Genomic DNA, 25,516 nt, shown 5'->3' with positions numbered 1-25,516 from the left:
TTATTGACACATCTGGCTGCAAGGAATAAATACATTCCATTGCGCATACATGGGCGTTACTGTATATTGGCCTGGCCAATCAAGATAGGTAAAGGTCCAAACCCAGAAATCACCAGTCGATGATGCCGGTGGTGGAGCGAGGAGAGGTGAGATTAGTTTAAAAAATTGTGAACATGCAGGTAAATTTAATTTATTGCAGATGTGGTAACGCCTGTCTCTTCTGCAATAAAAAACTGCCTCCTCATAATATTATTTTTAAAATCTAGTTACGTTTTAATTTGTGTGCCAACAGTAGTCATAAAAATAATTTTTTTATTACCTGTAGTTGTCAGTTTTAGGCTTTTATTTTGTGGCATGCTCAGGAAGAATTACAACTGGAATGTTACTGATTTCTGTGGGCAGTATACAAACCTGGCTTGCTCCAGATTTGACATACCAGGCCTGGTAGATTTGTGCTTGGCCTTGTCATACAAAGTAGCATGTTGATATTTGGAAAATGATTGAGTACTGACTTTTGAACCAGTGTGTTTTTCTGTGTTTTAGTGATTGAATGCTGCTCTGTGTGACATGTCATCATCTGCTAAGACATTTGGTACAGCACTATTTCTGTAGGCGTGTTGATTAACTGATGTTTGTTTAAAAAATTCCTGTGAGGCACACATGCCTTGGCAATAATCTGGTGGGTTTTAGAGAGGGTATTTTAGCTGTTCTTGAATTTTTCAAGAGCACAGCCTTTTCCTTTTTTCTAGACTGATGCAGCTTAATGTATAGTTATAAACACCTTAATGTTTTTAAAAGCTTCCCCTATTTCTTAATAATGACTATATGTTTTTTTACTTCTTTCCTGAAAGGAATAAAGATGCCGTAAGCCAAATGGCAGTGTGCCCTGTGAAAACGACAGATCCATGCCCTTCCAACTCTTCTGCCTTTCCAAGTCAAGAGGTAGACATCACACTGGCACATTTACATAATGCTGTCTGCCTATTTCAGTGGCAGACATGTGGACAGAATGGTTTCAGCAGTTAGAATCTGGCTTGGAAGTGCTGAATGTTTTGTGCGGAATGGGTGCCATGTGAGTGCTGCTGAGTGGTGCCCTTCTTGGCTTTGGTCATATTTGGCGCTTGTAATGGAAAAAAATTGTATTTCTGTTCACAAGCAACTTTTAGCTTGTATTGTAATTTAGAAAAGCAGGTAATAAACATATGAGAATATATGTCACGGATTACATTTATTGGCTATTACCCTAAATCCTGAGAATTGTACTGATCTTTATGTTTAACACCTAATACATATTTGTAGATTGCTGGTAGCAATACACTTCTGGGTAAAATATTTCTGTTTTATTTAGAATGACGAAAACGTTCCAGAGTCAACTCCTCCAGTTTGTTTTGCTTCCTTCAAAAATGTTTTCCATGTGGAATTACCAAAGGTACATTTTTTGGTTCTTGTTAATGTTTCTTAGCATAACAAGTGAACATAAATATTAAATAAAAATGTGTGAGATAGTTGCATACACATACAAATTATGGATGACTATATGAATGCTGCAGGCCTAGAAAAACAGGGGACCTACTACTGTAAAACAAAATTATTCAGGCATCAAAAGCATTTGGCAAATCATTTTTATAAAAAAAGAATGTGTATATTATTGGGTAGCTTTTCCCAGTGCAGTGGTCACCAACCTTTTGGACCTCACGGACCACTAAATTCATAATTTTAAATCCTGAGGACCATTATTATGATTTTTTTTAAAAAGATAAATACATTTGTAAAATAATGATCTTTCCTAATGGTGCTTGATTCATTGATCAGCTCAGGAAGTATTACTATTGTTACTATTCTTATATGCATTATCTTTGCTATTACTAAAGAAATGCAAAATATTTGTTCGCTTTTTCTCACTCATTATGGATTTATTTCATTCGAATCTAAGACCAAACAAGAAATTGAAAGTTGAACTATTTGATGCCATTAAATATAACAGTTAAAGAAAATACACAGATAAGGTCATACTTATCTAGAAGAGCATCTGAGAAATAAAATAAAATAATCGGATGAGAATTAGTATTCGTGGAGCGGGGTGTTGTAATGGTGGAAACAATACCGAAGCGTACGGCTCAGCAATGGTTGCCTCATACATCTTAAAACTACACTGACGTCACGCTGCGCCTCCCTTGTTTTTCCATCTCTAGTACAGTTTGTGAATTTAGTGCAATACAAAGGTGAAAATTGTCATTCAGAATATAGGAAATTATTATATTTATACTATAATAATTAAAATTAGTTTTGTTATTATTTAAACATAAAAATTGCAAATGTCCAAATTTCTCTGTGGACCACCAACATTTTCTCGCAGACCACCAGTTGACGACCCCTGGTCTAGTGGCTTACTAAACAATCCACAGTGTTAAAAGACTAAAGCAAGCCAAGGTGTTCCAACTAACAAACAGGGCACAACATTACTTACTTACCTCCAACGCTTACAAATAAAAGTATAGTGTATTTATTATAAAAGCCACCATATAAATGTACAAATATATACACATATATATCTCATATATATCTGTATGTAAGTATGTATATATATACGTACATATCTATACACATCTATTACAATTAGGAATACTTTCTAAGTTGGGTTGGGAACATGGCAGTGTGTGCCAGTAATAATAGCTTGCCCTAGATCTCCCAACCATATTATTTGTGATGTAAAATCCTCCCCAACCCCCAACAGATACTCTGAACAGCCTACTTATCTGTTTTATATAGCTTATTGGCATCAGTCTGTAGATATGTTATGTGTGCCATTAGCTGCTATTGTTTGAGGGAATAAAGGTAACCAACAAAGCTACGAAAATGCACGCATACTGAGCAGATGACAATTTGTGATGTTGTGGTTCAGGGAGTTCTTGGTAGGATCACCAAGGCGGCCATGGGGAATTTAAAATAGAGGGGAGATTGGGAAACCCTTTCCGGTACTATGGGTTCTGAGATGGTTCATCTGCTATTAAATATATATACTGTTTAACTTTTCATTAGTTGGCTTTTGGGCAACAAAACATTGTAATGAATGCTGTACAGACAGCAATATTAGTTTTATGGGGAGCAGGAGGCATCCCTCAGAATCCTCCCCACAGGAAAGATCATTAGCCATTAGTAATCCAGCAGGGCAATTCTTTAAGTAACATGGGGGGCAGCTGTACAGATGCTGGATTTTTACCCAAAATGACCACAAACATAACTCTATGTAGATTTACTTGTACTTTAGTAGCATTATACAATGTTGCTTCTATTTGTATTTATAATGAGAATGTGTTGATTTACTAGTATGAATTCAATATGGATCATTTCAGGATTTATATATGCCAACATCTAAGACAGCAGTCGCCAACCGGTGGTCCGCGAGAAAATTTTGGGGGTCCGCGGCTCTGGTCAGTGTACCCCCGAGCGGGGTCAGGAGAAGGACCCCGCTAGAGGGACACACAGGCCAGAACCGCAGACCACATACACCGACCAGTTCCTAGGCTCAGGGAAGTGGGCCAGCTGTGTCACTGCACACAACCCGCCCACTCTCCCATTGCTGGCTCAGACCTGTAATGGGAGAGTGGGTGGGGTTTTGTCATAATGGCGTCACTCTGGGAGAGGTTTCTCCCCCTTTGTGTGACACCCGTATATATATATGGTATAATTGCATTTTTTATTTTTAATATTGCCCACAGGATCAAGGTGGCCTTGGTATTGCTATATGTGAAGAAGACACCATTAACGGAGTAGTGATTAAAAGCTTAACTGATTATGGTGCAGCAGCAAAGGTGAGAGTTATGATTCTGTGTCTGATATCATTCTATGTATGTTTGTGAACTGTGACTTGTATTAAAAATATCGCATTTTTCCCACCCTGCAGGATGGACGTATCAAGGTAGGAGATCGTATCTTGGCAGTTGATGATGAACCAGTGGTTGGTGATCCAATTGACAAGGTATGTATCCATTTTCCAGAAGTAGTACATTCAGCATGATGGTAAATCTAGAAGAAACAATACTGCCAATTTTTAACATGTTATTAAAAACAAATGCAAACTTTGATTTGTGGCTTTGGGCAAAATCATTTTTACTGGAAGCTTATTTTTCATCTAGTGAGTTTAGTGTGTGCTGGCTGAATTGCCTATTCCAATAATATGTTTGTATTGCTCCTAGCTATTTTTTGTAATTTTTCAGCTAGCTTAATGTGGTAAACTTGTAACCAAACTAATAAAACCTGTGGTTAAACCGAGCTGCCTTTTCATTGAGATAATGTTACTATAAAGATTCACAAACGCATACATCTTGAAACTAAAAGCCTAGTATTTAGTCCTTCATCTATAGCTACAATCCCAAACATCCAACTCTGACAGTTTCTGAGCTATAGGTTCATTAGAATGTCACACATCAAACTAAACAAAGCCTTTATGAGTACAGAAAAATGATTCATGGATCCTATAATGTCCTAATGTAAATATATTGGCTGTTTCTTTGGCTTACCACTAGATAAAATATGACCACTGTGCGTGTACAGCATTATAGCTAGGTATGTTTCAAAAACATTGGACAATGGTATTCTAATAAATAATGTACCTAATTATAGGTGCAATTTTACTAGTTTTCCTTGCAGAGGTTCATAAATAGCAGTTGGCTGTACTAAAGTGTTCACACATCATTCTCCATTGAGCTGCCGCAGGTAGATATACAAGTTGCGCCACCCTTATCAAGGCAATAGCACAGTGGTTTGAGGAAAGGATAACCCCAACCTTAACACCACTCTGAACATAATCATAAACTTACACTTACATCAGGCTATGTTATGTTGTGGCAACAATTTTTGCAACTTCTTTTGAGAAAAGAGTTGCCTCTATCATGTAGCCTTGCACTGCAAAAAGATGAAAAAATGTTGGAGGGGCATGGCTTTCAGTATTATCACTGGTGATCTACATGCCTGTAGCTTGTCAATCAACATCTGGCCTCACCCAGACTACCAAATATAATTTCTGATGAATTCTGAGGAACTGGCTGAAGACTGATATACCTCAGTCCATAATTGAAAGTGCAACCATTTATTTGATGTAAGACTTCAGATCTATACTCCTCAAAAAGATAAGAATTTCACAGTGTCTTAAAAATATGTTTATTTTTTTTTATTATTTTTTTTTTCATAGGAAGAAGATCAGGCAGATAAGCAATAAATATTTTTTGTCTCATCACTAATTTTCTAAGCAGATCTATTGAACCACTGTAATCTGCTTGATGTGACATACTGTGTTTTTTTTTTTCATTTGGTGACTTGTGTGAATGCCTCTGACCCCTTGGGCACAATTTTGTTACTTGTTTTTTAGGTTGTTAGTCTTTTAAAGAAAGCCAAAACAACTGTGAAGCTGACTGTATGTTCTGATGATCAAGAGGCCCAGCAGAATTACCTGTTACCCCTCAGTACATTCACCTCTAGCACTGCGGAGAAGAGGAATAGCCAGCAGTGTCTTCCACACATTAGCCTGACGGAACCAGAGGCTGTCCGCAGTAAGGGTCTCCTTCCATTTGTTTGTTGCTTAAAAAAGGATTTAGGCAAATACCTGTTTAAATTGAGCATATAATTGAACACCTACTGTGACAGGGCACTTACTTATGACATGGTCTTCCTGAACCTAACCCATACACATTGAAAATAAAAAATGTCATGGTGATGCAGTAGTACAGTAGCACACATAATAGTTCCCATTGACTCCCAGCAGTATGGTAAGAAGATATATGAAGATATATATGCATATGAAAAACTTCCACAAAACTGTTGTTGGTTACACTTATCTCCTCTTAAACCATCATAGAGTTATAACAAAAACTCCCAAAATAAAAATTCATATTTTTCTGTTCTGTTATTTTATTTGGACGTCTACTTGTAAATTTTTACAACTTGTTTTATTGCATCCATTAAATTAGTAGGCTATATATTGCAAAAACATGCAGTTAGGTTAATTGGTTTCCCCACAAAATTTACCTTAGACTGTATTATTGACATATGACTATGGAAGGACCATTAGATTGTGAGCTCCTTTGAGGGACAGCTTGTGACATGACTATGGACTGTGTACAGTGGCGCTGTGTAATATGTCAGTGCTATATAAATAATATATAATAATACTATATAATAATAATATGCCTTAGGTTTATTAAAACTATTGTTTTTTACACTGTAAGGTATATTTTTCATCAACCCAGGAATCATTGTTTTTCAAAGGTTGTACAAAAGTTATTTCCTATTCTTAGCTGAACTGCTTTGCATTTTCAGGTGCCAGTCGGTCATCAACGCCTGCAACATTTCCTTCAGACCCAGCCACTTGTCCAATCATTCCTGGATGTGAAACCACAATTGATATTTCTAAAGGGAGAACAGGTCTGGGACTTAGCATTGTAGGAGGTGCAGACACTCTACTGGTAAGTATTTGACTTCCGAGGATAAATGTGCAGTTGCAAACAAAGATGATTCTGATTGTTGCTAGTAAAGAAGAAAAACCTGGTGTTTAGGAGTGTTCATAGCACAGCAGCTTGCCTATGTAGCTCTTTGGTTATAGGACATTGTATATTTGCTTTGGTTCATTGAATTAACTGTTCCTCTGGGTTTTCAGGGTGCAATTATTATTCATGAGGTATATGAAGAAGGTGCTGCTTCCAAGGATGGCAGACTGTGGGCTGGAGACCAAATTTTAGAGGTAAAGGATGTGCAAACTACAAAGCTTAAATGAATCCTTCCATATATGTGAATGTTTCTATTTATACAGGTCATTGTATGTCTAGTGGTAGTTAGCCACATTCAGACTAGACTTACTACTACTAGATATTCCTCCCAAGCTTCTTTTACCTTAGAAACACATTTACTTTTGCAGGTCAATAGTATAGATCTAAGAAACGCAACACATGATGAAGCCATAAATGTTTTACGACAGACACCACAAAAAGTGCGTCTTACAGTATACAGAGATGAGGCACAATACAAGGAGGAGGATATGTATGATATACTGAACGTGGAGCTCCAGAAGAAGCCAGGGAAAGGCCTTGGATTAAGCATTGTGGGAAAAAGGTAAACTAATTTTATTTATATATATATAATATATATATATATTTATCGAAATGAAACGGCTCAAACTTTTACGTGCTTGGGGTGTACATGTATTACACATCTTGCTAATTTATTACCAATCTATTTGTAAATTTTGCCTTTTCCTTATCTCAGGAATGATACTGGAGTATTTGTGTCGGATATTGTCAAGGGTGGTATTGCAGAGACAGATGGGAGACTCATGCAAGGTGATCAGATACTGACAGTGAATGGAGAGGATGTTAGAAATGCCACACAAGAAGCTGTTGCAGCCCTATTAAAGGTAAAAGTAACTTTATGAATTTAAAGTTTACCTAGATGTTATTGTTTGAGCATTGTAAGATAAGACTTAATAAAATGGATGATTATGATTGCTGTTTGTCATTTCTGCAGCAGTAATGTCAAATAAAAGTTTGATGAATGATTCAGTTTACTAGACAGAACATGCTATAAATAATCTCTTCTGCAGGTTGTATGTATTGGTTTATGAGACAGTGCCTATTATATTACATAAAGTAATGCATTTTTAATACATAGACTATGAAATTGCAAGTTGTGCTTGCATGCATACTTGCTATTATGTGCTACCGTATGCATTATCAATATTTCATATTACCTAAATGCCATCCTGATAGTCTTTTCTTCAGCATTAAGGGGCCTGTGTTGCAAGTGGAAAGAAGCAATGTAATCATTACCTAACATATAGTCAATTGTCAATTGTACAAACCACTTCTATTCCTTGCCAGAAAACAGACATGTAATAGGGCGTTCCATTCCTCTATAGTAATGCAACTTTTATAAATGGGGTAAATCGAAAAAACCCTACTTGTGCATAAGTAACACAATTATTCTGATGTACATTAATGCACTACATTTAGCTTGAAAGTTCAGAGTGTTTGCAGTAGTAAAATCTTATTGCAAGTCTGGTTCCAGGTTTATGTTGCTCGTGACTTTTCCTAATGTCAGAATGGAATTTGTGAAAGTGTTCTGTGCATTATGTAAGTGTGATGAATAGTCTTTTGGCCTTTTTTCTGCAGTTATCTCACATATAAAGCTCCTCGTGAACTACAAACACAAGACTGACATCTGCAGGCTATAGGATGTCATTCTTCTAAGACAAATTGTAATTCTGAAAAGAAGCATTTTGCTGTTACAGTGGCTCAAATGTAGACAATACATTTCAAATATATCACCTTTAACTAACTCAGTATTACCCATATAATGGTGGGGAGCTTTGTGATGATCGATACTCCATCAGTAGTAAGTTGAGGCTTATTTTAGTTACTTAGATTTTTTAACAGTTACAAAAAAGAATATTACCAGGATGAGTATATTTCCCCCAAGTTCACTTAGGAGCATGAAAGAAGATCAGAGGAAGGAGTTGCGTTGAGCTCTACTCAACAGTGCCTTTTGCCTTGTACTCTTTAACCAGTTGAGCTCAAAAGCCATTTTCACATTTCAATTTTGGCCCCATGGCAGCCATTTGTTGTATATATCAGAAATATCATATATTGTTTGATTTTTTTTTTTAATAATGACCCAACAAAAAGGACAAAAATATGAAAAAATGGTTTAAAAATAGAGATAAAAGCTAGTTAGGAAGAGGAAATGTTATTTAACTCAGACATTGGCTGGCTTCTGAAATGTGAAAGATATTTCCACAACACAATTTGTTTTTTTGTACTTCTATACTTTGTAGTTGTACTGGTTGGTTAGATTAGGAGACTTCTAAATAAAAGGTAAAATGTTATATTTTCAACATTGTTTTCCATTATATACACAGATAATTATATTTTAAAACAATTAAGTCATAACAACCGTTTCTTTGTGTTCTCATGGTATTTATACACACTTCTACATATCTCAGAACCAGATGGCAACCCAATACCAGAGCCTGTTAGGCACTTCTATCCTCCTCTAATCTGGCAGATCTGAATATGCACGGCCTTTATCCTTAGGCTCTAATTTATAGATCATCTCCCTGGAGATTCCCAAATAGACTTTTTTGTTTTTTTGTATTAGGGTCTGTGGAGGAAAGGCATGCATACTGAGTACTGCAATGCTCACTTCTGCACCAGGACATCTGCTAATCTCAGGTGTAAAAGGAAGTGAAAATACCATGGAAAGACTATGGTGGACACATCTGTTTTCAAAATATATTTTAAAGATTTAATGTGGTTTAAAAATGCACTATTCCTTTAAATTTGCAAACCATAGCATCTAAAATACTGTTTTATGAAAGCACAAGTGTATCAGAAAATGAACAAAATCATAAAATGGTATCAGTCTATCCTAGACAATTTTTAAATATCCTGCTAAATGATATTGCAGAAATAACATGTTCAGAAGTATTGTTTCTAATTTGTTCCTTTGAATTTTAGTAGCACAGGAGTCATTGCCTCTCCGTTTTAGGATATTTTTGTAAAATCGGATATTTGTAACCTGCAGATAGAGGATTATCTTTTGTTTAATGTGAGCTCAGGGGTTTATAATCCCTGTAAACAATAATCAACATGAACACAGACTATCAGTTACTGGTCTGTTTGCACTTAATTCTTTTGGCACCTTTTGTCTTTACCCCCAAAAGTGCACCATCAACTGCAATTTCTCTCCATTAAGCCCTATTGTTAAATCATGAAAACTAAGGGAGGAGGCTTATTAAAACAAAAATGGCTTCAATAGAATGGCTGTAATCATATATTCAATGACTCAGGAGATCCATAACTGGATAATAATAGCAAGTTACATCTGATGACTCCAGATGGCGGAACATAAAATAAAGAGCAGCAATAACTGTAATCTCGCAAGGCCTTGTTTAATAATCCTATTGATTCCCCATGTGGTTATTTTAGGAGGCTGCAGCCTTGACTAAACCAAAAGTTGGTCTGGGTATCCTAAGCAATATAAGTTAAGGATTATGGACCTCTGTTTGCTCAGTGCTGGAGGCTGCTGCATAAATTCAAGAATACATGCTTTTATGTTGTTTTTCTAAAACTGTTTATTTCCCTGCATGCACGTAACTGTCTCAGAGAATAGGCAAAGGGAATATATCTCTAGAGGGCACAATCTAAACAATGGTTTGCAAGCATATGTACCGAGTGATTGCAGATGAGACTAGGACAATTGGTATATAGAGCTTATGTTGCCTTGTTCTGCAGGGGAAATGTAAATGTAATTTAAATGACTCTAGTTATATAGCGTCATATTTTTTCAGTTGTATTCATGCTGTCTCAGGAAAGGCTGGCAGATTTTGTTTGACTAAGTTGTCCAAACTACTTATAAACAGAGTTGGGCCTCATTGCAGGTGTTACCGGATTCTTTGACCTCTAATTCAGTGTGTTTGATGACTTCCTAGTAGCAGGTTTACATATGTTATTACTAATTTAATTGCTAACATATTGCATAACTATGATATAACACAGTAGGAAATTCTTCAAGACCAGGAATGCTGATCATACACATGACAGTGATCAGACTATTGATCATGGAATAGATATTTCAATCTAAACAACGAGAAAAATATTGATTTGGCCAGGTTTAATCAGATTTTGTTGGGACTTGTCTTTTTTCTTTTCGGAGAAAATCCATATTAATTGAACAAGCCTTCCTTTATTGACGTTGATTTCTGAAGATTTCTTTTAATTGAAAAGGGTATATAATACAATAAAGTAGATATAGTTTGAACAGCCACCACACCTCCATTCACCTTCACCTAATTCATTTAATAGAAATCTCTGTATGCACAGAAGGTCAATACTTTGAGTGTATCCGGTTGTAGCTTAATAACATGCTTAACATCTCTGGCCCAAAAGTTCTAAAGAAGATCTCTATCTAGAGGTCAAGTCAGCTGTCAGAGTAGTTGAAACTTTAGTATCTGCGGAATGAACTGTAGATGGTTCTTGGCGTGCCAAAGGTGTCGAACATAAATATTTATCTCAATACATAATGGAGGCCATAAAGCGTTAAATATCACCATACAAGCCCCACCAGTATCAGGAAGTGTGGATGGATGAGGGAAAAAAGCATGTGTCTGTGATTAGAAGAATAATGTTTATAATATTTGAATGGTGTAGAACTGCATTGCAGCATCAGCAGAAGTACAGACATAGTAAACTTTTATTAGGAAGCATGTCACTTTTTAGTGTAGCCAACTAGTTGACAGTCGTACAGGAATCGGTAGTGCAAGCACATCACACCAAACAAAATGGCCTTTTCAAATTAGATACTGGTTGAATTTTGTAAATGGCTTTCTAGAATAGAATATTCTAGAAACTATTGTGTTGTTGTCTACAGGAAGCAGCTAACGCAGTTTACTTTTAAATGTGCATCTGTTTCAGGTAAAGACAATCTAAACGTTATTTTTTATTATATGATTAGGGAAGGATTGGAATCTCCCTGCTGATGAGATTCCTCTCACTTCCTATTCTAGTTGCTGGTGTTAGTAAATAATGTGATTGGATACTATGTCAACGAGACAGCAATGAAAACTATTTAGTAGGCTAAGGAAGGGTCAGAAATCTGAAGGCATAAGTAAAGGGAAATCTCCCCGCCAGGGGATTGAGGGATAGTACCCACCTTATGATATATGTCTGTTTCAGTGTTCTTTAGGTACGGTAAAGCTAGAAGTTGGAAGAATTAAAGCTGGGCCTTTCCACTCAGAACGAAGGACATCACAAGGCAGTCATGTGAGTATGAGAAGTCTCACCGTCCCATTGTTGCTGAGCTTACTTTATAGCATTACAGATGACAGACATTGCAGTACTGTTACAGTGTGGTCTGGTTCATCAATATCTTGGCAGAACCATTCTTCAGCAGTCTCTATTCTTATACTTCCTCTGTCTGGTGTTTAGTTTTCTGCTTTATATTTACATTTATCTTGGAATTTCCAACGAGAATTGGAGGGGAAAAAAACTTGCCATTCTGGCTTCTCTGCTTTGCACTGAATAGGGCACATCTCTGCAATCTTCATCAGTAATTAATACCCATCCAAGCTAATTCACACAGCTTTGTCTGTATGTGAACAAAAAAAAAATATTTTCAACCCAGATCACAATAAACAGCATAGGGAACCAGTGTGAGCTAACTTCTGTATTCCTTACTGCTTCTGTATAAGTGAACAATACAGATCTCATAATACAGAAAGGAAAACAGCAAAACCATTGTGTGCGCCGGGAAACAACATATAAAGAGCAACCTATCACACAGTACACTGTCAGCTGAAGAGAAGTTTGTAAGTCCAGAACCTTGATGTGCACAGGTAGATAGGGGGTCCTCTGCAAATAACTATTGATATAATGATTAGGCTATTTTCTCTGCAATGAGATATTTCAAGTGCTGCAGAGAATGTTCTGGGCCCTTGGGATTCAGTGCTCAGCGGTAGGCTTGCAGGCTCACCATGTAAAACTTTTGCATCCAGCAACTGACATATCCCGTAGCCCGGGGGCACACACGTGTATAATGCTAGGTAGGTGACTAGGCTTCACACAAACCATGTGCACTCATTAGAAAGGTAAGTAAAGATTGGAAACGTAAAAGAGAGAAAGTTAAAATGCAGCACAGTTATTGACCAAGCAATCTGAGGCAAAATCAGATGAGACATAAAAGGGTGTCGCTGGAGTTCTGCTTTATTAGTGATCTCCTACTTGACTCCAGCAGGTCATATAATTGAAAATGAAGTAAATTATTTTACCACCCCTATTGTGAACATTTAGTAAATATATGTAAATAGCCTACTATTTAAAATGTTAACATATTTATGTGGCTTAAGTATTTTGTATTCTTAATGTGTTTTCTTTCCGCTTAGATAAGTGACGGAAGCAGCAGTTTGACATCATTCACTTTCCCTGGGGCTGGATCTGCAGCAGTGGAACAGCATGAAAACTCTTCAAAAAAGAGTGAATGTAAGTTGTCACTATAGAGCTTATCTTGGCCCAAAAATTATGTGCCATTATCTGTGATGCTAAAATAGCCCCCACCCCCCACCCTTCTGCAGTAAGCATTAAAAATGTCAACACATTTTTCTAGCTTATTTTATAGCATACCAGTTCCCATTATTTACTGAAAACTATCCCTGTGTACTTTAGCACTTTGAGGTCTTTAATATCCATATTTCTGCATGATTTTACTAATATACTGATTCTTGTTTCATGCTTCTAACATGTACACACTCAAATCAAAAGTATACATTTACATTATTCTTCAAGTGAAAATAAATGCACACAAATGGCTTCAATTTTCTAAACAGTGGCATTGTGACATGTCCTTATACCTTACATGTGATGTTAATGCATCAAAGCACATGACTGTAGTTACCCACGTTTTGTATTCATACGTGTTTAACCACCCGACCGCTAAACCCGACCTTGGTTCGGGTTAAAAAAAATTGCAATTATTGATAAACCCGAACTTTTCTCACTGTATGAAAATACAGAGAGAAAAGTTCGGGTTTATCGATCACTTACCTGGTCCCGCTGTAGTTATCCAGCGTCGTGTTCCAGCGTCGATCTCCCTCTCCAGCGTCGGGTGCCTTCTCCGAGAAGAAGAAGCCGGCCGGCGGAGAAGAAGAAGCGTGTACGGCGATAACTCCTGTATCCAATCCAATACAAAATAATTCAAAATAAATACAAAGTATGTAATTGGTAAATTCAAACTCTCATTTTGTATTGGATTGAATACAAACTCCTGTATCCAATCCAATACAAAATAATACAAAAAATATTTATGTGGTTTTGTCTATAGGTATGTGACGTTTGGACTCACAAATTTACCACACTAGGGAGGTGTTTTAGAAAAATATATTAGTATACAGTATACCGAATTATCGCATTTTCAGTATTTTCATTTATTTATGTATTCTTGCTTAAGCTGATTTTTGTTTCTTTTTTTTTATTTTATTAAAAGTAATTTTTTTTTTACATGATTGTGTGTTTCAAACATTTTTTATATTCATGATATCTACTAGAACCCTGTTCGGACATATTTCTGTAAGTTACAGGTCAACAATTTAAAAAAAAAATTTCATGAAAAACAGCGTAACGCTTTTGGTACAGAAATCTAGACCTCAGTGTAACGCCCAGGTGGTTAATATCTGCTTGGTAAAGATAACAGGAGAAAAAAGTTACATTTGTTTTTGATTTGTTACATAAAGAGAGAATATTGACATCTTCTGTGTTTTCCTAATATTTTGAGTTTATCATAAGGCTTTCTTATTCTTCTCTTTTTGGGGCATAAGATACTCTTTTTCTTTTGAAAGACACAAATAGGGATAGAAGAGGCTTTGCAAGGTCTGTAGTTTAGCTTGTAGGCAAAAGTGTGAGCTTTAATTAGAGCTGTGATGCAAAGTCTACTGTAGACATTATTTCAGAACTTCACTGGAGCACCAGGCCAGGAATGATGGATTCCACTGCTGGGTGCCTGGGTGCTGCCCTTGGACACATACATGCAAATGGAAGTGAGGTAAGGATAAAAAGAATTCACATTCACTTCGAGGCTAAAGGTCAAGGAAGGAGAGAACAGGGGCAGTTAGAATAAAACAAAAATCAGTAAGGCTGGGTACACCCGTGCAATTGTTCTCGTCCAATATTCGGCTCAGGGCTGATATCGGACGAGAATCTTACGTGTGTACAGCGCTCATTGTCCATCATCCAAACAACCCTCTTGGCTGATCCACAGACCATGGACAACGAAGGATCGTAATGGAATTCAAGGGAAAAAGAGCACAGCGGGGTGCCAATCCGTCGTTCTCCCCCCTCCCCTCTCCATAGAGCAGAACGGTGCTGTATGTACAGCACTCGTTCATGCATTGTGCAGTCCTTAGTCATTGGAAAGGATCATGAAAGGTCCCTTCCAATGACAAATATTGCACATGTGTACATAGCCTAACTAGAAAAACAGCTATGGAGGGTCATGGAGACAGGACTGGAGCACAAATGATCATGGAGCGAAGGAAAACAGCAGCAGTAAGAAGCTGGACCAATCAGAACAGATATCTTCCTGATTATGGCATTGGCACTTCGGGTGAAACCCAGAAGCTACTGTGGGTAGACCTGGTGCTGGATTGCAGGAGTGGCAAGTTTTACATTACCATGACCACCCTAATAGCAGCATACAGTATTTCTCGTTATTCAGTACAATTCTTATCAGTACACTATTACTATTTCACATTCCAATGACTAATCCCTTGAAAGGATCAAACATCAAAATAATCCTAAACCAATTGTCCAATTAGCCAAATTGTGACTTTTTTTTAACACTCCTACATAAATACTTTAGGATGCACCCAGTTGGCAAAGAAATATACAATTCATGAACCACATTTGCTTGTAGATATTTAGGTGAATCATACATTTTTTGTATTTTTGCTCTCGTGACCCCAATGATCATTAGGTACTTTACTTCATGATGGAATACCATCATGTGATACACATACTTGGATTTTATTAAATATTGTCGGACTATTTGTACTGTGCCAAACAAAAAGTATGTTTGAAAACTTGAAGCTGATTTTTTTGCTAGCCAATCTGTGTCTGACATAAAACACTACAAATAACATTTAGTTATGAACATCTGCATATCTTTCCTGATATTTGTTCTGCGTAATAGGTGTCGGGGGTTTGCTTGCTTTGTGTGTTTCTTGTTTATAACATTGTATGCATAGAGGTCACCTTGTCTTACCAACTTTTTGGCAAATAGACTGGCTTTGCTCCATCAGCAAATAATTCACTGTTCAATGAGCCTGAACTTTTTTTTTTATTATTCCTTGCACAGCTTCAGAAATTCAAGGTTTGAGGACAGTGGAAATCAAAAAGGTAAGTGTCTGTTATGTGTGCAGTAAGGAAGAATGGTTCTCAGTAGTGCATTGAAATTAAGCTGTGCTAAGCCTGAAATATGCCTCTTTAAAAAGCGCTGTATTCTACTTAAAAGTACAAAAAAAAGATTTCTATAAACATGGATTACCAGTTTCCAAGTGTATGCCAAAATTACGTAAAGCCTTAACTGGCAAATTTTATAAACCACTGAAACTGATTGTATTTTAGGCTATAGCACACTTGTTGGCTTAGGGGGTAAGTTTTTTCAACCTATTGTTTTTTGCAGGGCCCCACAGATTCCCTGGGAGTCAGCATTGCAGGTGGAATTGGCAGTCCCCTGGGAGATGTGCCCATTTTTATTGCCATGATGCATGCAAATGGACTTGTGGCCCAGACTGGAAAACTCAGAGTAAGTTTATTGATTTGATTTGCTTTTTCCAAGCCAGTCATTTACCAAGCAGTGACAATAGATTTAGGATTGTAGCATCAGTGCATATACAATTTTAAAAAACACATTAACTATGGCAACTCCCATATTTCTGTCCTGACAGTTTCGTTTGCAGTAGATTGCCCAGACAAACAGAATACCAAGCCTGCAGATAGTGTGCATGCAATTGTGTGTATAATTTTCTATAGGCTAAGAAGTTTTAAAACTACAGGAAAATGTGTAGGAATAAATCCATGTACCTCCCTGCTAATATAAAGTAGGTAAACCCGACCTAAACAATTGTGAGCAGTTTATATGACATCTGAGGTTTTCCTTTGGCTGTACATTCACATAAGTTGTTAATGCACACATATACAAAATCTTGCTTGGGGAGATTACATTTAAGGTTACTGTTGATGTTAAATCTTTTTTAATTTAAAATAGTTGTTTTGCAGATTTACCAATTAACAGATTTGTCTTACTAAGTGGCTGCAAATCTCTTGTACAGCAAAGGTCTTACACATAATTTTTAGGATACAAATAAAGAACAAATATATACTTATATGATGACAGTTTCGTTTAATGAACTTTTTTGTGGTGTTTTGCATTTTTATTTTACATACTAAAATGTTGTTTTGTAAATGTAGTAGTTTCCATTGTGGCCACCAGGTGGCAGGATATACTCTGTGTTTGGGGCATCAGTATTTTCCCCTAAATAGTCATTAATGGAACATAAAGGTATGGAAGGGTTATGCTGCTTCTTTAAAATTCCATACAGCAACTGTTACTTTTAATTGTATACATGTTGGACTTGTTAAGTCCAAAAATCTCACTTTCAAGACCCTTATATGTTCCTATATGGACTTTGCGCTAGCATTTCAATACATTTATGTGATTACTGTATATACATTCTAAAGAAGCATTCCTGGCAAGACCTTTTTAGATGTTCACATTGAGTAAATCAAGCCCTGGGTCATGAGTAAAATCTAAAATAGGAAGACTCATTGACAGAATCAAACTATTGCTACTATTCAACAGATCATTGATGCAGAATATTTCAGTTTATTGAATTGTAGTTTATTTTGCCTGTTGTGGTTTTCATTAGGGAACATTTGGTATGGAATTTTATGGTAATTGGAGTCACCAAGGTTTGGTTTCTATAAACTTTTTTTTTCCTGATACATACTGTGATACATGCGATACCTAATGATCCTTGTACTAGCACAAATCTCTGCCAGTTTGTAATGTCTCTTGTAATAAAATTGTATTTTGTGTTTTAGTCTCCATGGTGGCTTTGTAATGTCTTTGACACTAGTTTTGTGCTTCTTCACAAGTCTTTTTATTCTCTAACAAAGGTTGGTGACAGAATTGTTAGTATATGTGGGACCTCAACCGAAGGAATGAGTCACTCACAGGCTGTCAGTCTGCTGAAAAACGCTTCGGGCACAATCGAGCTACAGGTAATGGAGTGCAGCTTTGTATAATTCCATTCATGCAAGTCATTCTAATCTATTGTCAAAATACATACTGTCTCTTGGATTACAATAGGTAAGTAAACCTTCAGGTATGAAATATGGGTATAGTAAAGGACTTCATATTTCTAGCACTTGCTTTACAATTTTGAGGTTAAAAGTTCAAGTGTTTCACAAATACCACATTTATGATAAATTCAATTTTCTAAGCTGCATCTGATGTGTATAACAAGTAGATGTGTCAATGATTAGTACTGAATATAACGTCATTAATACATTTTTATTTTACATTTTCAGGTAGTAGCTGGCGGTGACGTAAGTGTGGTTACTGGTCAACAGCAAGAACATACAGCATCTGCTCTCAGCTATTCGGGGCTTACGTCAAGCAGCATATTACAAGATGATTTGGGGTATGTACTTAAAGGGATCGAATAGGGGGCAAACAGCTGTAACCAGTCCCAAAGGACTGTCCGTGTCTTACTGCTTGATCTCTGACACCCATTTCCTGCCACTATGAGCTATATGAATTCTAAATATAAGGAAGATTCTGCCCCATAAAATCTATAATTCCATAGAGCTTTTCAGATTGTTCTATTAGTGTCACAGACAAAGTGCAGAAATGTTAACAGTGTTTTACTACAGTATAGGCTGAGGGTTAGAACAGTCTGATGTAGTCAGGCAAACGAGACAGGGCAGGAGGGCAGGAAGTAGATTGATGATATCAAGTAGGATCCAAGATGTAAGCTGGGTACTTAAGCATGGTGACTCAGGGGTTGGGACTCTGGCCTTTGCAGCATTAGGTCCCAGGTTCAAATCCCAGCCATGACATTATCTGCATGGAGTTTGCAGGTTCTCCCCATGTCTGCATGGGTTTCCTCCGGGCACTCCGGTTTCCTCCCACATCCCAAAAACATGCAGTTAGGTTAATTGGCTTCCCCCTAAATTGACCTTAGACTACAATAATGACATATGACAATGGTAGGGACATTAGATTGTGAGCTCCTTTGAGGGACAGTTAGTGACATGACTATGGATTATGTACAGTGCTGCATAATATCATGGCGCTTTAAAAATACTGTGTAATAATAATATTAATAATAATATAGCACTAAACTACTCTAGCAGCATTCTGTAGTACCAGGTATCCATCAGGAGGGGGCGCACACTAGGAGGAGTTGGGAAAATGAATTACTGATTTACTGAGCTGTGGAAAAGAAGCAGCCATCAGCATTACAATGTGAATATCTAAATATTTTAGACTAGGAAGCTTTGCGCACCTTTAACTTCTTACGCTTATCCTAATTTCCAATGTAGACTAAACACAAAGGAACAGAAATGTATATTTAAAGTTGCTAAGCTGGATAGAGAAGGAATACTAAAATACTAGGAATTCTAAAATTATTAAAAAAGTACACTTCCATTTCCAGGTCTATAGTTGGCATGCTGAATTCTAAGACCGTAATTCATAAAATCTGGCCACTGCTACAGCTTAAAACCTTCATTTCCACTTTGTTTTTATGTCCGAGGGCATTATTTCAGCAAAAGTATAAATTCTAACTGCAGCTTTTATTTTCCTATCAGACCTCCTCAATACAAGACTATTGTTCTTGAGCGTGGACCTGATGGACTGGGCTTCAGTATTGTTGGAGGTTACGGTAGTCCACATGGTGACCTGCCCATTTATGTGAAAACTGTGTTTTCTAAGGTAAAGAGAATCCGTCATATTTACTATTCTTTGTTTTCAGATGAGTATATATGTTTTCACCTAGGATTCACACATTTTCACATTGGTTTAAATTAGAAATTAGAACATGAGTAAAAGTAGATTCTTGCATTTTATAATCTGTTATCAAAAATATGTACATTTTGGATAAAAGTTGGATGACAATATTTATAAAATGACCCTCAAGAGTCCTAAACATATTTTGGTACTTATTCACAAGTGTTAATATTTATCCAAAACCAACTGTATCCTCCTTTCCTTTGGCTTGACATTATAGTTCTAAATTAAATACATTCTGAGTTCCACCTTTTAGAAAGCATTTAGCAAATATATAATGTCATCTGCCAGTGGATGTCATATCTTGTTGTATTTTGGAACCTTTTAAGAATACATCAGGGCAGATAAATACCGGGTGCAAGACAATATACACAATATTTCTGACAAAAAAATGAGGTTATGTTTGGAAAGAAGGTAATTTGGAACAGTTTTACATATATGTGTGGGTTTTTATGGAAAAAAAGTATGTCCTTCAAACTTTATTATTGACTATAATATGTCAGGCAGGTTTCCTCTCATACAGGCAGAGGCTCATGATACCTTTAGGGATTTAGTGCCAATTGTCTGTTACTTTTAACTGCAGAAGCTAAGGGTTAGGTTTATCATCTGCTAGCTTGTTTTTTTTTATGTTAGTGTAGAGATGAACATAGTCCTCCTGGATCAGATGCAACTCATCCCAGGGCAATTTTTTGGTTTTAAGGGGAATTAACATTTTTTCTATGATAGGATAGCTTCATAAAGTAACCCTGTAACTTATTTATAGAAGACAATTAGGTCTCCTAAAAAAAAACCTCATCTGAACCTACCTTTCCACTACATTATGTTCTCTGCTTCCCAACATCTGGTTTTCCATGCTTTGGGGTGTGTGAGTACCTGCTCCCCATGGTTCAAATGTCACTACAGGACCTTCAACCTAGGGGAAACAGGCTTTTGATCTATCTGGAAGTGTCCAATACCTACAGTAGCCGGGGAGCAGGACATCTTTAAGATGAGTGACCTTTTATAAATGACCCTGTAGAGACATTGTCACTTTGATGTTCTGTCGCCCACCATCTATTGTCTTTGGTCAGCTTTATCTCTGAGGATTTCATAATTTTAATACCCCAGTGGTTCTAAGAAGTTTTGCCAGCATAATTGCTATATGATACTTAGACTGCCATTTGTATGTCATTGCTAGTGCTGCATTCCCTGTACTCCAGCCGTGAACAGGATGTGCCTGTCTTTTTCAGCCACTGAAATACACCAGGTGCAATATCTTCAGTTCCAACATTAGAGATCCAAAGTTTACATACCTACTTCTCATCTTAGGTCTTTGTTGCCTCTGACAGTGGTGACAGGTAAATAGCATATTAGGAATTAATCAGCAGAAATTAAAAATGGATATTAACATATCCTAAAACCCGTTCAAGCAAATACAAATTAGAATTCGTTAGTCTAATTTGACTTAACATCAAGGTGATTGGTTTCTCAACCAGGGTTCCTACAGAGGTTGCTAGGGGTTCCTCGATCAATGAGCAGTTTGTTCCTCTCACCTCACTGTAACTGATACCAATGATCTTTATTTAAAAAGGGCTTTTTTTTTTTTTATAGCTTTTAGCCTTCTCTTTAGGATTCCTGTATGGTATACTATTACAATACCCTTTTATTATATTTTACAGGGAGCAGCAGCTGAAGATGGTCGCTTGAATAGAGGAGACCAGATCATTGCAGTGAACGGGCAAAGTTTGGAAGGTGTAACTCATGAAGAAGCTGTTGCTATTCTGAAGAGAACAAAAGGAACGGTTACTCTTACTGTGCTTTCTTGACCTTTTCACTTCTCAATGGCACCTTTTTTTAAGGTCCCATCCTAATGAGAGTCAATGAGACCAGCTGTTTCCCTGTGAAAGTACATAAAGCAGTAGTGTAGGTCAGCTGTGTGTCAGGTAGGATCTTCTGAAAGAATGTTTACTGAGCTGCTGTCATTTATCCACACTACTTTACAGCGGAAAGGCAAAGAAAAGCGTGTTTATCTAGTTCAGGAGATTATTCTTCTTGGTGATTAGTTTAGTCAGTATTCCAAATTCTTATTAGTTCAGTATTATAGATATATTATAGCTCATACAAATCAGCCAAGAACAAAGAATGTTGCTACTAAAAAGAGATCAAGAAAACTTTTTCTTCATTAGGGTCATTTTATTTTGTTTTTGTTTTGTGTAATTTTAAGTTAATATGACTGCTTTGCTGCTACATAGATCAAGAACTGATGAATGTTTTATGTTAATATTGTATTATTGTTAACAAGTACTACACTGGATATGTATTTAAATGATTTTTTAACCAACGAACTAATACCTGCCAGACCTTATTAATGATATATTATTAGATTGTGTATGAAGCAGGACGATAACAATATCTTCACAACCCAATTCAGTGTGCTATTTCAGAATTCTGAAGGTACCAGTGATGTGCCACATCAGGTTTTATTTTTTAATGCAAAGTAGAGCAATTCTTACAGGAAACTTGTCAAAGGGCCAGTGTTGTGGAAGCCATTGCTGACCTCCTTGTGAATATGTTAGTTGTCCAGCTGTATTCAGTACTGAATCATTGACCCTAACGTTGTATGCACATTAGAAGAGTCGTAGAAGGTTGAAAGTTGGCCAACAAGATTTTGTCAAGTAAAGGTAGCAGTGGCAACCTCAATGTTTCCTTTAGACAGAGCACATTAAATAAAACATGTACAAATATACCAAGGCTGCTGTTGCTGACCCAGGATTTGTGACTCAATATTAATCAGCCTCATTTGTTCAGTATCAATGACTTAGAAAGTATTAAAGACAGTTTTTCATGCTAACGGCTAGTCAGCATTTTCAAAAGGAAATGAGCAATCATAGCCTCCACATTTCGATCATGCCAGGTTAACCTTATTAGTTTTTAAATTATTCATTGCATTGTTCTATGAACAATCCCGTGCACTGATGTTTTTCAAAAGCTGAATTTTGCATACCGCAAGCACCACTGATTTGGAGAATTTTGGGTCATCTTGCAGGAATACATTTTGAATTAATTTGTTTTAACTGGAACTAACACCGCAGTGACCTAATCTTTCCATTTTAGTTTGTTCTTTGAGATACCAGACATAGCATAAAATGTCTTTTTGTCCTCCAATGTGGTTGTAGTAGACAGAATATAAGAGTACAGGGGATAGGAAGTATGCAAAGTCATATTTTTTTACTGATGTGAACTCTAGGAGTGCTCAACAAAAACTGCACAAAGTAATTTTACACTTTTTCCATCCTCTGCATGCAATTGGCTGGCCTCTGTTTTTAGGGCATTGTTAATAAGTAGCTGCCTTTATCACCATGTTTCCAAATCCTTTGTAAGAGGCAAACCCAACGATTTACTAGACAAATGATTCTCATACCACAGCTGTCTATTTAATTTAAGAAATACTATTGACTAAAATATTCAGGTATGATCAAAAAAATTACCCTTTATCATTTGAAGGCATTTATTGTTATACCTACACAACCCATTTGAGATTAGTGTATGCATTTTACAGTTACCCAAGAAGAGTGCATTATTCATTTTTTATTGATTGGCTGTTACTCCACATTTTTCTATAAGAAATCCACCACAGAACTGGAATTACAGGAGCTAAAATTGTACATATTTTGTACCTCTTTGTTCATTTCTCTTTCTTTTAATTGATCCCCTCCTTATGTCACTTGTATACTGTGTATACTTTTCATCCAGTCATGCTATGATAGGCTTAGGTGCTTCGGAAAGGTACGTCGGGTTAATGTGCAACATCACAAACCCACGTCTACTTTATACATATATGAAAATTATGAAGGTTTTTATTTGTTTTTGTGTTCTTTAAAAGTATAAGCACTTTCTTCTAACAGAAACTTCAGTATTAGAATAACCGTGGTCAGTGAGCTGGATTTCAACACCTACAGAAAAGAAATTCTGCAGCTATCAACACTCCACACAACTGTGACTTGTGATATTGGAATGTCAGTGTCATTTGCTAACAGTGTCAGATTTCTCTAGGGAACAATTGGGCACTTTGTTTGTACTGTGAGATAGGGAATGTGAAGGATTCATAGAAATCTTATAGGAAATACAGAAATGTCATTGTAATACATTGAAAGTTTCAAAATGTGGGTTTTTAAGTTATCTTGTTTGTTCTTTTAATGCATGTGGATCTGAATTGATTGATACACTACAATACTTCCTTTTAGTCGGTTCCACCAAGGTCCTTTAGCTGGTAATGGCAAGCCTTTGTCCCCAGCTTCTGATAACATGGAAGTAACTTTGCCAGCAACATTTCCTTTTCATGTCACTTTATTCCACCAGGTACAGGCAATCCTGGTTCTGAAGAACAAAGTCTTGAACAAAACTATTCAGACCAACATGGCACCATTAGTACCTGGTGGAGAATGATTTATGCTTCTGCTGCTTCCTAAGCTGAAACATTTCTATTGTCTTTCATTTGTATGTAGTTTGTCAAAGACTGGCTTGCCTGCATAAAATGTCTATAGAGGCAAAATCTTGACCAGTCTTCTTTTTAATAATGTATAATATTTTTTTATCAATGAAGAACAATTTTAACGTTAAAGAAGATATTAGCTTTTGAAATGCCTATTAGTTTTAAAAAAACAAAACATTAAAGCAAGCTGTGAATATAACTACTGATAATTATAAACTGTTCATGAGGTTATGTGCCTTAATGAGAAAGTTTACTTCAATTTTCAGCTGTATCAAAATAGAGAATGTACTTAACACTCATTGCATATTGACATTCCAAGTGCAAAATGCAGTCCTTGTTGCTGTTTTCAATCATTCAATATAAAGCAAATGTGACGGGTACGGACAGGGAATACAGAGGTTACTTGTGTAAGTACATCACCAATAGGTTTGACCAATCAAAACCACTGTAGTATAAACCTTTGTAATGGCACAAAAGAAATCCATAGCTTTCTAAGGGCTCATTCTTATCTGCACATCGGGGGCCCTAGAATTTTCAAGTATTTACTTGTAGACCTTTTTTTTTTTTTTTTTTGTGTGTTGATTTTTGCTCAAGCTTCATTTAAGATTGGAGTCTGCTCTTGAAATAACAAGCTTTATACCCCCATTCTTTTACATTATGTTTTCACAGTGAAGCCCTCTAGATTGTTAGATCTTACTGACCATGCCTAATTTTTTGTAGACATGATTATATATTTCTTTGTAAACTTCTGTTCTCATCCTATGGAAATGTGTATTTCACTAAAATAATGATTTATGTACTTTAGTGAAAGGCATCTCTGCAGAAGACTCAACCAGATGAACATCCACCAATACTTAAGTTACAAGAGATATACTTTAGAATTTGTTATATTTACACTTTTGTCAAGTATTCCTCTATTCTTTTAACAGTGTTATCTGGATATTATATACATATATATGTACCTGAAACTTCTTCGGAATTATGGCATGAAAATTTAGAGTACTCTCATCTTCTGTTTGGTTTCTTAAAAAATGAATGTTAGGTCACACAACTGTGGCTTTTTTATACTGCATAGTGTTAGGCTTGTGTGCTACTGTCATTTTAAGCCTTTATAGAGAAAGATATACAATGTACAGATATTTTCTTACTGTTGTCAAGTTAAAGATAACACTAAAACCACTGTTCTATTGAGATAGAAAATAAATTCCTGCTTATACTGAACATGTTTGTGATCTTTTTTTTACAACACCCAGATTTTGTAAGTACAGAGTATAAGGGACAGTTCCTTAATACTGTATTTTCTATTGACTACAATTTTAACATGTCATCACACGTGTGTGATAATAATTTAAAAAAAAACAAACCATGCATTTTGGAATGCTCTCCACCAGTTTTTCACATTGCTGTTGGGTAATTTCATACCACTCTTTCTGCAAA

At 36.3% G+C, this 25,516-nt stretch overlaps 1 protein-coding gene across 6 annotated transcripts in view; it reads left to right on the top strand.

Moving 5' to 3' along the window:
• Positions 1-25,300, top strand: part of MPDZ (multiple PDZ domain crumbs cell polarity complex component) — a 95,527-nt gene extending 70,227 nt beyond the window's left edge. For all 6 annotated transcript variants that reach the window (XM_072404285.1, XM_072404281.1, XM_072404284.1 and 3 more), the window contains 17 exons: positions 852-942; positions 1,349-1,429; positions 3,720-3,812; positions 3,905-3,979; positions 5,369-5,549; positions 6,316-6,461; positions 6,653-6,736; positions 6,911-7,104; positions 7,258-7,405; positions 11,721-11,807; positions 12,926-13,022; positions 15,889-15,929; positions 16,216-16,338; positions 17,712-17,816; positions 18,126-18,238; positions 19,410-19,533; positions 21,267-25,300. In XM_072404285.1, coding sequence (XP_072260386.1) covers positions 852-942; positions 1,349-1,429; positions 3,720-3,812; positions 3,905-3,979; positions 5,369-5,549; positions 6,316-6,461; positions 6,653-6,736; positions 6,911-7,104; positions 7,258-7,405; positions 11,721-11,807; positions 12,926-13,022; positions 15,889-15,929; positions 16,216-16,338; positions 17,712-17,816; positions 18,126-18,238; positions 19,410-19,533; positions 21,267-21,413 — 1,930 coding nt within the window. In that variant the 3' untranslated portion in view covers positions 21,414-25,300. The remainder of the gene's footprint in view (positions 1-851; positions 943-1,348; positions 1,430-3,719; positions 3,813-3,904; positions 3,980-5,368; positions 5,550-6,315; positions 6,462-6,652; positions 6,737-6,910; positions 7,105-7,257; positions 7,406-11,720; positions 11,808-12,925; positions 13,023-15,888; positions 15,930-16,215; positions 16,339-17,711; positions 17,817-18,125; positions 18,239-19,409; positions 19,534-21,266) is intronic.
• The last annotated feature ends 216 nt before the right edge of the window (positions 25,301-25,516 follow it).

Source organism: Pyxicephalus adspersus, chromosome 3, assembly GCF_032062135.1.
Source record: "Pyxicephalus adspersus chromosome 3, UCB_Pads_2.0, whole genome shotgun sequence".
Lineage (NCBI taxonomy): Eukaryota > Metazoa > Chordata > Amphibia > Anura > Pyxicephalidae > Pyxicephalus > Pyxicephalus adspersus.
Note: the sequence above shows the minus strand (reverse complement) of the source record. Positions and strands in the feature narration are given on the sequence as shown.